The following is a 14,055-nucleotide window of genomic DNA, read 5'->3' as shown; positions in this document are numbered from 1 at the left end:
CTAAAACAGTTCAATTTAGCAGTGTAAGTTGGCCACATGAAATTGGCTTTTTGGTAGTAGGTAGGGATTGTTGGAACATGTTTGATAACCTGTCGCGTTAATTACTTAAAGGCAACGAAAGACATTATTTTTCCAGAAGTTGTTTGGATCCTCTGTGTGTGTTAAGAAAAAATGATCTTATACCCCTAGTTTTCCATATTTGCATTAAGAATAATAACTTTAGCAGCTTATGAATTTCATTTTTTTCTCTCTGAATCAAACACATGGAAGCAAGTAATTAAGTAAACATGAATATGGTGAACATTTGAACCCAGCAAGGTTGCATCATTCTATACACAGGTAAGTATGCCTTACATTGACAGCAAGATAGGGAGGTTGTTGCCAAATAAACTCAAGGCAAACCAAAGAAAATGGGATAAAGAGCATGAATGCATGTGCATATACCAACGAGAGAAACTGTGACTAACAATATACATCCCAAGACTAGATAATATAGAATCAAAGTAAGTCTGAAACCCACCTCTAAAAATTGCTGGGGGATGTTTCTTTATATGATCCCTTAGTTATTCTATTTAATGAGTGGCTGACTGGTTGCAGAGAAAACAACACGTTTAACCCCTTGATTGAGTCATTCCAATTTTTCCGTTACAAGCATAGACACAAATATCGGTCCCAAAAGTAACAATCTAGCTCTAGCAGATTTTGCTGGATGCCAACAAGTAGATGAATTGCCCTACCCTACGACAGTACTTTCTTGCAAAATCCACTTTTCGTTAAATTTGAAAAGAAAAGGAATCAAAACATCAGCAAGACTCTCCTTCATTATGAAGTTGACACCACTGATAATACATTACTCTCTCGAATGATTAGTAGCTGCTCATTCTACATCACGTTATTCATGAACTCTTCATCACTCGTCGGGAGTGCTCCATATGATTGCAAGTCTGCCATTTGCTATGGACCCATATGCGAGGGTCAATATATATCCATATCTTGTGAAAACTCAGATTTCTTTTTTCTTCTGATAGGCAATGAAAACTGAGAAAATTGTGTTGTTTCCATTGTCTTTTCTTTCATCAACGTTGGTGTTATTTAGTGACAAGGTGAACTCAGGTGCCGGGACTGACATTGTTCCAAAATAACTAGCATGCATTTTAATTCACAACCCGCGTAAAAATTCATATTTGAACACTAAGAAATACATACAAGAGATCTTGTTCTTCTGTTAGTAGAATTTTAAATAATCCTCTTCTCAGTCCTATCAGTTCTAATAATCCATGGTGATTAGCAAGGTCGGAAGAATCAACATAGTAGGTAATAGTAACATATCCAGGTAAAATATCTCTGGGAGGATTATAATGTGTTTGAACTTTTATTAGTCTCAGGTTTGAACAACAATATATAAATTCAATTGCTGATCTAATTTTTAACCCTGTTTCTCTTGGGATGCGCCAGGCCCTTGTAGTAGTGGAGGACGAGCATACCTTTCTCGGCCTTTTGGCTAAGATCGTCTCAACACCTAAGTTCTGGCAAATGCGGGTCGATGATTTAACATCTGCACTTGTGCTTTAGCAATATGTTCTCCATTTTAAGCTCTCCCCTAGCTGAGATTAAATACAACAAGACGAGCATCGAATATCATGTTTAGCATTTGATACAACAAGACAATTTTTCACAAAATTTGGTTTACAATTGTTTGCTGTTACAAACTCTGTGATCATGCCATAATGTTATTTTCCACCAATTCAAACAAGCAGAGCTTATGAAAACAAACTTTATGATGTTGTGCATCGAATTTCCGTCCAAATTGCAGATATGAAAGAATGAATAACAAACCTGATGGAAACAAGCCGAAAAGGATTGCTGTGAACATGGATTTAATTGTTAAACAAGTGATTATCACTATCTAATCTAATGCATAAAATTTTCAAACTCCCTCACCCCCTCTACAACAATTATCCTTCAAGCTCCTCTTGCTACATTTCATTTCTCTGACATCTGTTCCTGTAGCAGCAACGTTGCTATGGATTAATACCAAACTGCAGTTTTGAACTGTCCACAATCCATGGATCCGTATGGCATGACTTTTTAGAAGCCGATGAAAACATAATTGAACCCAGAAAGGCTGAATCGATATGTACAAAAATGAAAACAGGCCTTACATTATAATAGCAAGTAGTGAGGATGCTGCCAAATAAACTCAAGCCAAAGCAAAGGAAGTAGGATGAAGAGCATTAACACATTGCATATAGCCATATACCAATGAGAGCAACGTTGTGTAGGGGTTATTAACACATACGGCTGATTCAAATTTGAAACGTTGCTGCTCTTGGGTAGGGGTTTGACCGTTTGGGAGCATATGACACAAGTAATGAAGTCCCACATCTGTCAGAACTTTGACAAGAAGTTAAAGCTCAGAATATAAAAGTTGAATGCTTAGGCATTTCAAGGCATGCCTTTCTCGGCCTTTTGGTAAAGATCAAGTGTAGTATTTGTTCTTATTAGTTTAATGTCTGATATGTGGACCATCGGTTCACACGATATCTTTAAGTGAGAGGGTCAATTACAGTAGCTTGCTAACACCTGCAAATATCAAATTTGTTCAAACTCAAAGGCAACGCAAGATTACATTTTTTCAAAAACTGTCTTAACTCTATGGCAAACAATTCTTACTGCTTAACTAATTAAATGTGTTAGATAACCGATGGCATCAAGTTGGATCCATGTCCCTTTGAAGCTAACTGTTGTTGCTTCAGCGTATTTTGTTTCTTTTTTCGTTATGTTGGACGTAATATATAACTCAAAGGCAAACATACTGAAAATCAGCTTTTGAATATTTCTTCTATAGTGCTTCTCAAACACTACATTACTATTAAAATGCCGTTGGCTGTTATTACATGACAGAAATTCCACATGAAATGAAACCAAGCAAGGAGGCACCGATCATAATCACTATCAGGACAATGGCCCCATCAAAAAAAAAAAAAAAAGAATAACAAATTTAGTTAAACATGCGTGCATGATCTCCATAAATTTATTAATTTTATGTCATGGTTAATTGGTGGACCTACAAATCTTCCTGATCTCGCCTTCATTCCCTGTGAGGACATTCAAAGAACCGAGCTTAAGCATGACCTCAGGAAATCTCCTGGGGAACAAGCTAGGGTCATGTGCAAACTGTTGCACAAGTGGCAAAGTCCTCTGATCTGTCAACAAATGGGAATCCGTAATGAGAAAAGTTCTGTTTCTCTCGACCATTTCCATGTAGAAGAGGTTATCAAGCACAGTTGGTGTTGCATCAAAGTTGACAGGGGGGTTCCTGTACTTAGGTGTATTAACATTGGGGCATGCCTTTTTGAATTCCTCAACCGCTTCGACGGTAAGGGTAGGGTCGGGTTTCCCTGTGTTTTGGAAGTTGTATGCCCTTTGGATGAACAAGTCACAATGAGCCATGCCGATAGAATGTGCACCGAGTAGGATCACCATTTCTTCGATGTTGAAGCCCTTTTTGGTGAAGAGTTTTACCATTTGATCCATGGTCCAGTCTGGCAAAGGGAGGTTGTCGGCGTCTGCCGCACTGGAAAGGGAAACCAGCGCGTCTCTACGGCCACCGAGGGGTTTCCGAGGGGGCAAACCCGCCATGGTCATTACCTCGTTGGCTGTAAATGCCAATGTGTCAGCACATGACACAGTTTGAGGACACTGCTCCTCCAGCTTCAACTTTATGTCATCGATCATATCAGCTCCTTTCAGGAGTAGACCATTCACCATTGAACTTTTCTCCACGGTGTCACCGCTTGGCGAGTAATCTAGCAAGATCGATGCATCGCATCCCTGTTGAAGCAAACGTGTGAGTGTAATTTAGAGAGAAGAAATAATAGTATATGATAATAGGAAAAAGCTTACATTAACGAAGCAGTCATGGAATTGAAGGCGAAGTAGGTTTCCGAGAGCGCCGGGATTCTTCTTAACGATGTCTGCAAGTGCATCGGCCACGATTTTTTGGGCATTGGGGCAAGTTTTTATGTAGAAATCTGGGCTGAGTTTCTGAGGTTTTTGGTCGGCGGCCTGTTGAGGCACGTTCTGAAGGTCGTCCTGTGGACCCTTTAGTGGTATGTTGGCGTCTTCTGGACGGCCGAAAAATGGAAATAGAGAATGAAATGTAAATGGAAGTTTTTGGGGAGATCCAGGCTGGGCCTTGGAGAGATTCAGCTGGAGGAGCAAGAGGCACAGGGAAAGGGTGCTAAGGAAGATCCTTGTCATTTTCATCTTATGATTCAAAACTCAATGTTCTATGTCACCAACCTTTTATAACCAAACAATAACAATGTCTTTAATTCAACTTGCCATGCCCAGCTCTAGGAATAATCAAACAGTTTGAGGCTGCCACATTTATAGATCTCTCTCTATATAGTTGGAACCTATGCTTTATTTCCTTCATTACCATTAGGCCAAATATAGAGTCAAAGGACTTTCTCAACCTCTCTTTTTATTTCCCCTTTATATTCTTATTTACTTGTTTTGGTTAGAGGAAGGAATGGCGGGAGAAATTAGTTGTTCTAAACAGAGTAAAATACCCACCAGCCAGCACTGCAAGAAAAAACTGATGATGATTTATTAGTTGGAGCAAATTTTATTTAGTGTAATATTTTAAACTTAATACTAGAAAATAAAATTTTCATGATACAAGGTAATATAATTTTAATCGACAGTCATAATAAATTTTTAATATTAAAATGTTTAAATAAAATAATCTTGACTATTTATGATATATTATCAAAATTAATACGTGTTTAGTTTAGCTTTTAGAACCAAAAATTATGGTTTTGACAAAAGCTACAACCCAAACCACGGTTTTAAACTTCCATGTGTTATAAAAGAGTCTATTTGATAGAAATGATAAAGAGGTTACAATTGTATTAACTATACTATATAATTTTTAATATATAGTTTGGTGAGTCCATATGATAAGATAAATATTTTATTAGATTTTTATTTTTTAGCAAGATTTTTCTATTAGCTTAGTCTACATTGTTTATTAATTAAAATTCATCCCAAAAAGGAGTTAGGTTAGGGAGAAGTAATAAGATACAATAAATAAATTTAGTTTAAATTCTTTCCTTTTTCTTACAAATATGTTAGTTTTTACTTTTAGTCCTTGTATTTTATTTTGTTTATAATCTCTGCAATATTCAAATTTTTCGTCTTTTGTCTCTCTTCTTAGTCTTTGTTTTAAAAAAAAAAAACTTTATGTTCCATTTGACATTGTCACATAAGCATTTCTGTAATGTGGTGTTGCCACATGTCAATGTTGATAAAGCCACATATGCATTTTTATAACAAAAGGACAAAAAATTAGTATGTCTGAATATTGCAAGAATCATAAAAAAAAAATAAAAAAATCAAAGAATAGAAGTAAAAGTTAGTTATTATATTGCGAGGACATAAAATATATTTAAATGCATATAACTTTTTCCTTTCAATTCTTACTCTTACATTGTACTTCCTTTGCCTACTTATCGGGCTTATGCTTGTTACCATTGTCATCCCTTACTAACACTACTCTTGTTCCTATCCCAACCATCATTTATCTTTCTATCCTACCACTTTCATAACTATCAGTGTTATTACCATATGCTTCACAATCATTATCTCTACCATTGGCATCACCTTTCATCACCATTGTCATAACTTTTGCTTGTTACGATAAACTTACCCCCCTTTTGGCTGGATTTTAGTTTTAAGTTCTAAAATTTCTAAAAACTAAAACCAATTTTCATTAGTTTGCAGTTTCAATTTTTTTTCAATTTTAACAACTTGTTTTTGATCTTATAATTTTCCCCTTAAAACAATCACTAAAAGAGGAAACTATTTACATGAGGATGTGATGAGAGAATCTAAAGTGAAAGTATAACAAAATATAAAATAAAATAATTAAGTTTTTTTAATAGTTTTTGCAAGTTAAGCTCAAATAAAGTTATTATCAAATTGTGCTAAAAATTTCTAAATTTAATTTGTTCTCAACTTTTAAAGCTGGTACCCTTTTTTTCATGATTAACTACCATTAATAATAATGATCAGCAAAAGGATTTTATATATAATTTAAAATATTTTATAATTAACTACCATTAATAATTAATTTTTAAAATAGATTTAATTAATCATTTAATCTTTATAATTTTCAAACTTATCACAATTAATAAGTGAATCTTTTAATCCTTGAAATTTATATTTTAATTTTTAAACGTTACTCTTTTAAACTTGTTAGTTAAAGAATCTTAATTGAGAATTAAAATCAAAATTTTATAACTAAAAAATTCACTTAATAATTACATGGACTAGAAATGATATGTTTAGAAACTATAAAGATTAAATAGACAATTAAACTTTTGAAATAAGAATTTAAATCTACATATTTTTAAATAATTATTTACTTTTAATTTTTTAAATAATAATCATCTTAAAAATGTGTTGTAAAACTTTATTTACTTTTTCTTATCATTATTTCTTTTTTCAATGTAATCAAGCTTCTTTTATAAATGATATATATAGATATATCTATTCTATAATTATTATAAAAAAATAATATTATTTAGTGACATCTTTCTTCTAAACTTTTTTTACCCTCAAGTATTATAAATCATTACAGTATTTTATTTAACTTTCAGTTATATATTTCAAAACAAATTACACTTAATTATATATATATATATATATATATATATATATATATATATATATATATATATATATATATATATATAATTATAATTAACTTCAAAGTGTCTTGTTTGCACTAATATAAATAAATAAGTCAGAACTGCTTATAATTTTAAAAAATCGTACTAATTATATATTAAAAAGTCTTAAAACATAATAAATTTTATATTTTCAAAACCAAACAATCTAATTCAAACATTTCTCAAAACGAGATAAAAAAAAAAAAACTAAACACAATTTATTTGTAATTAACTATTGTTCGAAATCTCAGTCGCTTGAAAAACAATAAATAAATAAAATAAAGAATTAGTTAATTTACTACTTTCTGAGACAACGACGACGTTGTATAGCAGTCCTTCTTCTTCTTTCTGTGTTGACGGTGGCGTTGATCTGATTGGAATTCAGGATCAATGGCAGGGGCAGCCTCTGCTCTGTTCCTCCTCGACATCAAAGGCCGCGTCCTCATCTGGCGCGACTACCGCGGCGACGTCTCCGCCCTCGACGCCGAACGCTTCTTCACCAAACTCATCGAAAAACAGGTTTCACCTTTTCCTCTCTCTTGTAAACCTAATTTCGCATTCTCATTCTCTAGCTCCAAGCTCTTCTTGTTTTTCTTTTTGTTGAAGGCCGATCCGCAAGCTCAAGATCCGGTTGTGCACGACAACGGCGTGACCTACATGTTCATCCAGCACAGCAACGTCTACCTCATGATAGCCACCAGACATAACTGCAATGCCGCCAGCCTCCTCTTTTTCCTGCACCGCATCGTCGATGTACGATAATCATTCTCCTTTAAACCTTTCCAAATTGAGAATTTCGCCATTATTTCGTATAATAATTATGGATCCGTGTATTTGTTTCTCGCAGGTGTTTAAGCACTACTTTGAAGAATTGGAAGAGGAATCGCTTCGGGACAATTTCGTCGTCGTGGTAAAATATCACCGAATTTAGCTGTCTCTTCTTTCTTTTCTTTTTTGGTTAATTGTGTGAATGTATTCGTTGAATTGTATTGTGTCGTTGGCAGTATGAGCTACTTGATGAGATTATGGACTTTGGCTACCCTCAGTACACCGAGGCGCAGATTCTTAGTGAGTTTATTAAGACTGATGCTTATAGAATGGAAGTTACGCAGAGACCTCCCATGGCTGTGACTAATGCCGTGTCGTGGCGCAGCGAAGGGATAAACTATAAGAAAAATGAGGTTAGACATTACAAAAGTGAAGATCGTGTCTAGCTTTTTGAATTGTAATTTGATGGCCTAAGTGGTCAAATTGTACTTTTTGGCTCAGGTTTTCTTGGATGTGGTGGAGAGTGTTAATATACTTGTCAATAGCAATGGACAAATAATTAGATCTGACGTCGTTGGGGCTTTGAAGATGAGAACGTATTTGAGGTTTGCTTTCTACTTTTCGCGAGATCTATTGAAATTTTCTAGCTAGTGGTTTGAGATGGGCTGCTAACTGACTAGGCTTTCTACTATTTTGATTGATCTTTCTACCCTCAGTTTTCTGATTTTCTGTTTGGGTGCTTCTGTTGTCGTGTTCGCTTGTGCATGCTGGTTATTGGTGAGGACTGAAGAGGTGCATTAGGGATTAGAGAACCAAGCCTAAGCTGAGTTTTTATATTGAATTTTTTTAAAACTATTTTTGAATTATGTATAGGTAAATTTTGAAAAATGTAAATGAAATTAGCAATCTGGACTTGGGAGTTCATTCTTTTCCTGTTTTTACTTTATGCTGATGACACGTGCTTGTTGATATCTTTATTCAGTGTTTTAAATAGCATGCTATAGTGGCATAGCAGTGTGGAGATGCCCCTGCTCGCTAGAGGGTCTGCCGTAGCAGATCAAATAGCCAGCTGAATAGTGGCACTATGTGTTGATTCTAAAAAAAGGCCCTTTGAGCAAAGACATTAGGGCTTTTTTGGGGAGCTATTTTTGTGGATTTCAATTTCCAAAAACAAAATCTACAGTTGTAATAGTAATGAAAAATGATAAAGTCTTGGATAATATTTCGAAGATGATAATTGATGATTCCTATCTAGAAAACTTGTATTTGACTTTTGTTGGTATTTACTTGAATGTTTTGTTTAAGACACCTATGACTTTTTATTGTTAATTATGAATTGAATGTCATTAATTTTGAGTATTTTTTTTATCATTTTTTGAGAATATATGTATATTTTTTTTATACATCAGAAATAAAAGAGCAAAAAGAAACTAGCTCCTAACATGAACCACTCCCATTACATCAGCAGATAAAAGGGGAATTAGCTCAGAAGGAGAATTTAACCAAGAAATAAAACTATCAACATGGTTGGCCCCATATTTAGCAACCCAATCAGCACAAAAGTTTGCCTCTCTTAGAGTGTGTTGCAAACTAACGTTCCAGTCTAAAGCTAGAAGGTCCTGATACATTATATAAACTATATAAAAAAAATCAAAATAGCAGCTATCCCAGTATAGCGTTTTTGGGGCTGGCCGCTACACGTTGCTATCTGGGGTTTAAAACATTGGCTTTATTTCCTTTGGGTACTCCTTAGCCCAGAGGCTTTCTTTAACAACTCGTGCTAAACATAATACATATCCACTGCCCATTTGTTAGGTATATTGCAGATAGGTCCAACCACTGAATCCATATTATACTCCCTACTTTTTAGGGCGTGTTTGGGATAGCTGTGAAAATTAGATTATTTCAATAATCGATTATGGGCCAATTTGTTTAAACTTATTTGTTGAAATAAGCAGCTTTCTGTTTTTAGTGTGTTTGTCTAAACTGTTTTTGCTTAAAAAAAGTAGTTTTCTGATTATTTTAAGAAGCAAATCCTATCTGCTTCTTATATAAGCGATTTTTATAAAAGCTCTTATTTTAGAGTTGTTTTTTTAAAGTTTAAACAAACTCACCCTATATGTATAATCGATTATAATCAGAATCAGTTTTTTGTTTGGGTAAGTTTGCTGAAAAGCTTTTCGAAAATAACATAGCTGAGAGTTATTTGGAAGATTGTGTTAACCATGAAGTATTTATTATTCTAACCGACTTATATGCCAGAGTATTTATCTGAAAACAATGTGTTGTTCATGGCTTATCTGATGCAGTGGTATGCCTGAGTGCAAACTTGGTTTAAATGATAGAGTATTGTTAGAGGCGCAAGGTAGAACAACCAAGGGAAAGGCTATTGACTTGGAAGACATAAAATTTCATCAGTATGTATGCTTGACCTCGTTGTATTTACAAACTGATCATTTAGAGAAAATTTTATATAATTTCTTTAAGAATGTTTCCTCTTCTTGATGCTAGTTCTCAAATTATATCTGGCATTTTATGAAGGTGTGTGCGTTTGGCTCGATTTGAAAACGATCGAACAATTTCCTTTATACCACCTGATGGATCGTTTGATTTGATGACATACAGGCTCAGTACACAGGTTCATCTTTTTCTCTAGATATGACATAAGTTTCTGTTTTGAGAGGTAAACACAGAAAGAGAGAATAAAAGAATTTTAAAGTCTCTGTTGACTGTATCATCTCTTTTTTCAGGTTAAGCCTTTAATTTGGGTGGAAGCAAATGTTGAAAAGCATTCAAAGAGTCGGATTGAGATTATGGTAAAAGCTAGGAGTCAATTTAAGGAACGTAGGTAATGAGATTTCTTCTTTTCTTATGTTTGTTATGTTTCCTTCCCCACCCCTCTTGATGATAGAAGATGAGGGAAATTAGGTTTTTGCTGTCTAGAAGTTAGACTGCCTCAACTGTCTTTGCTTCCCCAACTAATAGAGTTTATTTTATAGCACTGCCACAAACGTTGAGATTGAGTTGCCTGTGCCTGTTGATGCAACCAATCCTAATGTTCGAACTTCAATGGGATCTGCATCATATGCACCCGAAAAAGATGCGTTAATCTGGAAAATTAGATCCTTCCCCGGAGGCAAGGTATGAGTTCACTTGGAACTGGCATTGAATCCTTGAATAACACCCATCTTGTTACCTCATTTTTATCATGATTTATTGGATCTCTGATACTTTCAGGAGTATATGTTAAGAGCAGAGTTTCATCTTCCCAGTATAACAGATGAGGAAGCAACTCCTGAGAGAAAAGCTCCTATACGTGTGAAATTTGAAATACCATATTTTACTGTTTCTGGAATACAGGTATTGCTACATAAACATGGTTTTCTTATATTCAGAATATTTCTAGACTATTTTTTCAACATACGAAATAATGTTTGGTTGTATCTCTGATTAAATTTAGGTGAATGTTTCCCTTTATTTTAATCAATATCAACAATATAATTCTTCCCTAGTTCCCTTCCCTCTGTTTCTCTCTCCATTTGCCTATTAACATTTTGATTATTTCAATGGATTGAGGGTGGTAGTGAACTAGATGAATTTGTTTTAGTTCAAATTATTCCCACAATTCAGTTGATATTAAGAAATTCCCAATAAATGTTTATAAATAGTAATATTAGAATAAAAAATTGATAGTGGAAAAATAACGTGACATCAGAAAAAGTTAAAAAAAAAAAATAATTCACTTGATTTTATTCCATTGTCCATGATTAATAATTTTGAAGAGTAGTTTGATCCATGTGAAATGCAAAGACTAAGACCATTGGTGAAAATAAAATTTACCTCATATTTTGATGGTGTTGTTCAGTTAGCTGATGATGGTAATCAACATGTAAATGTTTTGGTTTTGTAGGTAAGATATTTGAAGATTATTGAGAAAAGTGGGTATCAGGCTCTTCCATGGGTGAGATACATAACGATGGCTGGAGAGTATGAATTGAGGCTTATTTAAGAATTTGTATCTTTCTTTGGTGCTGGAATTCCACCAAATAATCGTGCCAACTTCCATGATCAATGGTTTTAAACTGGTGGATGGGAGAGGGACTCTTGAGTAAAATTAGAGTTTATTTGGCCTGATCATATCTCCTCTTGCGTCATGATAGTTTTGGCAACAGATCGTAAATTGCTCATTGTCCGTAAAGTTCATAACTTCAAGTCAGGAATTGGCAAGTGTAAGGCTGTATCTTCTGTGTAAGTCCTTTTTGTTCAAATCTGTTTGTTGGGAAAATGTCTGATTTTTTTTTCCTCTTGTTTTCTTTTCTTTTATTTACGATCTGTCAATCTTTGCCATTGTCTTCAATTTGATTTATTTGTAAGAGAATTATTAGCTTTTGTATTACTAAGATTGAATATTTTCCCCATCTTTATTTGTATTCATAACCTGACCCATCTTGTGTATTAATATGGTGCCATATCCCTCCCTTTCTGAACAAAAACCATGTATTTTTTTACCATTCATTCAAAAAGTTGATTGCAGGTCAATGGCAGAAAAGAAAATTTGTGTTTTGTTATGAAGTCATGTGTAACAACTAACATGTAGGTAAATTTCAGTGAATATAGATAACTCTCATCTGGATATTAAGCTAAACAAAGAAAACATCAGTTCCACTTACTGTTGTAGAAAATAAGAATTCAGACCTGCTGATAAAAAAAAAAAAAGAATTCAGACCTTACTCTTTAATGTTCCCCAGAAAATTTCTTATGAGAACTTGGGGCCGTGGAGGGCCTAGAAACCAAGCTGGGCTCGAGATGTTACACTTGCATTGGGGAAGTAGAATTTTTGAATTTTTTTTTTCATTGTAAAAGGCAACAACTGAAATTTAAAACTGAGAAATTTAACAATTTAATGAGAGTAAACCAAGTTTAAGATTGCAAGTGTTGATCATTTCAGTCTTTTAACTTAAAAAAAAAATAACTTCGTAAAATCTTTATTTTTTTCTTATTTTTTAAAGGATATATTTTTTTGTTAATCTTTTTTTATTAACTTATATAAAAATTTATTTTTTAAAATGAATTATATTTCTAAAATGTTAAGAATCAAATTAAGTATTTGATAACTCAGGAAGTAAAGTGATTGATATTAATAGTTGAGTTGTGTTATTCATACAACAATCTTATTGTACCAAAAAAAAATGTTGTACCAAAGAAAATTGTTGTATAAATAACATTTTTTACTATAATTTCTAGAGAGAGAGAAAAATGAGCATTTAGTCATTTTTGAATTATGTTTGGCTGCGATGGTCATCATTACCTGATCTAATGGAGCTTCTTTTTTTTTTTTAACACAATCTAATGAAGCTTAATGGCCAATAAATTGTGTATGCTTTAATGATTTAAATGATTTGATGTTTTAAACCACTTTATAGCTCGGGAGTTACTCAACAATCTAACCACAATTGTGAACTTCATATATTTTAAATATTTTCCTTCCCAACCTATTTTTTTTCTTTATAAAAACTAAATTTATTTTTTCAATTGTATAAAGAATAAAAAGGCATTTTCAAAATAATTCCTGAATAGGAGAAAATTTTAAAAAAATCTAAAATTGGATTGTATCTTGTCGCATTAGCTTAATTGTTATTTTCTTTCGTTAAAGTTAATATTTGTACCGACATAACATAACACATGTTAGCATCACTCACACGCCCACCGCACCCAGGAGCACATTAATTTAGTTATTAGATTGTTTTTGTTTTAAAGTTAACATCTATGTCAATGCGCTCAACTTGTAAGAGATATTCAGCTTACTACAACAACCCATGATATTCATTCTCGGAAGTAGATGCTTTTGCTAAGTATGGGCTTCATATTGGGAACATTTCCGTTTTTGATTTAGTTCCTTCTTTGCATCTTTAAAGGTGTTTGCTGATGTATTTTTTATCTTTTTTCCTAGTGGGTTTTAATCTATTGTTCGTTTAGGGGCTCCGTTCCCTTTTCTTAAAAAAAAAAAAAAAGTTGGCATGTATGTCATCGTGACAATCACTCACCCACATACAAATTTTTAATTTAACATGTCAAAAAAAATATATAAGCATGTAACTTATAATAAATTTGTACTAGAGCGGCTAAAATTAATTAGTATGCTTTGCTTTAGAATATATTGAACAATTCATGTTTATAGAGAAATGCGGCATGTAATAAATTTGTTGAATTTTTTTTTATTAACAAATGTCAATGATTAGTTTTATTAGAATATTAGTGAGAGAGATTTAAATCTATAATCTCTTCTTCCTTCTTTTTCTCTTTAATTATTGAGTTAATTTTATAAATTCATGCTTAATTCATATGAAATATGTGGTTCATTTTCAATTTCAAATTTACCTTCTCTTCAATAAAATTTATATATGTAACTTTGTAATAAATTTGTGTCAAAACTGTTCTAACTAATTAGTCACACTGTTTTAATTATTAAACATCGAACCATTTCTCTTATTTTTATTAGAGAAATGCGTCATGGTACCAATTTCTTGTAAAAATTGAAATGATGAAA

General features: G+C 33.1%; 2 protein-coding genes and 1 pseudogene across 2 annotated transcripts; 2 read left to right on the top strand and 1 right to left on the bottom strand.

The window, feature by feature from the left end:
• The first annotated feature begins 2,452 nt into the window (after nt 1-2,452).
• Nucleotides 2,453-2,634, top strand: LOC113001014 (uncharacterized; annotated as a pseudogene).
• Nucleotides 2,635-2,816: 182 nt separating this feature from the next.
• On the bottom strand, nt 2,817-4,360 carry LOC100783807 (peroxidase 5-like). Its single transcript, NM_001317632.2, has 2 exons — nt 3,907-4,360; nt 2,817-3,834 (listed from the first exon to the last, which is right to left on the bottom strand). The coding sequence occupies exons 1-2, from the start codon at nt 4,267-4,269 to the stop codon at nt 3,055-3,057; spliced, it is 1,143 nt and encodes a 380-aa protein (NP_001304561.2). The 5' UTR covers nt 4,270-4,360; the 3' UTR covers nt 2,817-3,054.
• Nucleotides 4,361-6,998: 2,638 nt separating this feature from the next.
• LOC100809800 (AP-1 complex subunit mu-2) lies at nt 6,999-11,926 on the top strand. Its single transcript, XM_003519644.5, has 11 exons — nt 6,999-7,259; nt 7,347-7,493; nt 7,588-7,650; nt 7,745-7,921; nt 8,010-8,113; nt 9,818-9,925; nt 10,050-10,146; nt 10,259-10,356; nt 10,508-10,649; nt 10,746-10,868; nt 11,419-11,926. The coding sequence occupies exons 1-11, from the start codon at nt 7,131-7,133 to the stop codon at nt 11,515-11,517; spliced, it is 1,287 nt and encodes a 428-aa protein (XP_003519692.1). The 5' UTR covers nt 6,999-7,130; the 3' UTR covers nt 11,518-11,926.
• Nucleotides 11,927-14,055: the final 2,129 nt, after the last annotated feature.

Source organism: Glycine max, chromosome 2 (genome assembly GCF_000004515.6).
Source record: "Glycine max cultivar Williams 82 chromosome 2, Glycine_max_v4.0, whole genome shotgun sequence".
NCBI lineage: Eukaryota > Viridiplantae > Streptophyta > Magnoliopsida > Fabales > Fabaceae > Glycine > Glycine max.
This window is presented reverse-complemented; position numbering and strand designations above follow the sequence as displayed.

What these genes read in the sequence shown, in the direction of transcription:
- LOC100809800 (XM_003519644.5), top strand. Translation starts at nt 7,131, where the DNA reads ATGGCAGGGGCAGCCTCTGCTCTGTTCCTCCTCGACATCAAAGGCCGC. An exon ending in GAAGACATAAAATTTCATCA is followed by an intron (nt 9,926 to 10,049) that starts GTATGTATGCTT and finishes CATTTTATGAAG; the next exon opens with GTGTGTGCGTTTGGCTCGAT. An exon ending in CATACAGGCTCAGTACACAG is followed by an intron (nt 10,147 to 10,258) that starts GTTCATCTTTTT and finishes CTCTTTTTTCAG; the next exon opens with GTTAAGCCTTTAATTTGGGT.
- LOC100783807 (NM_001317632.2), bottom strand. Translation starts at nt 4,269, where the DNA reads ATGAAAATGACAAGGATCTTCCTTAGCACCCTTTCCCTGTGCCTCTTG. An exon ending in TCCATGACTGCTTCGTTAAT is followed by an intron (nt 3,835 to 3,906) that starts GTAAGCTTTTTC and finishes TTGCTTCAACAG; the next exon opens with GGATGCGATGCATCGATCTT.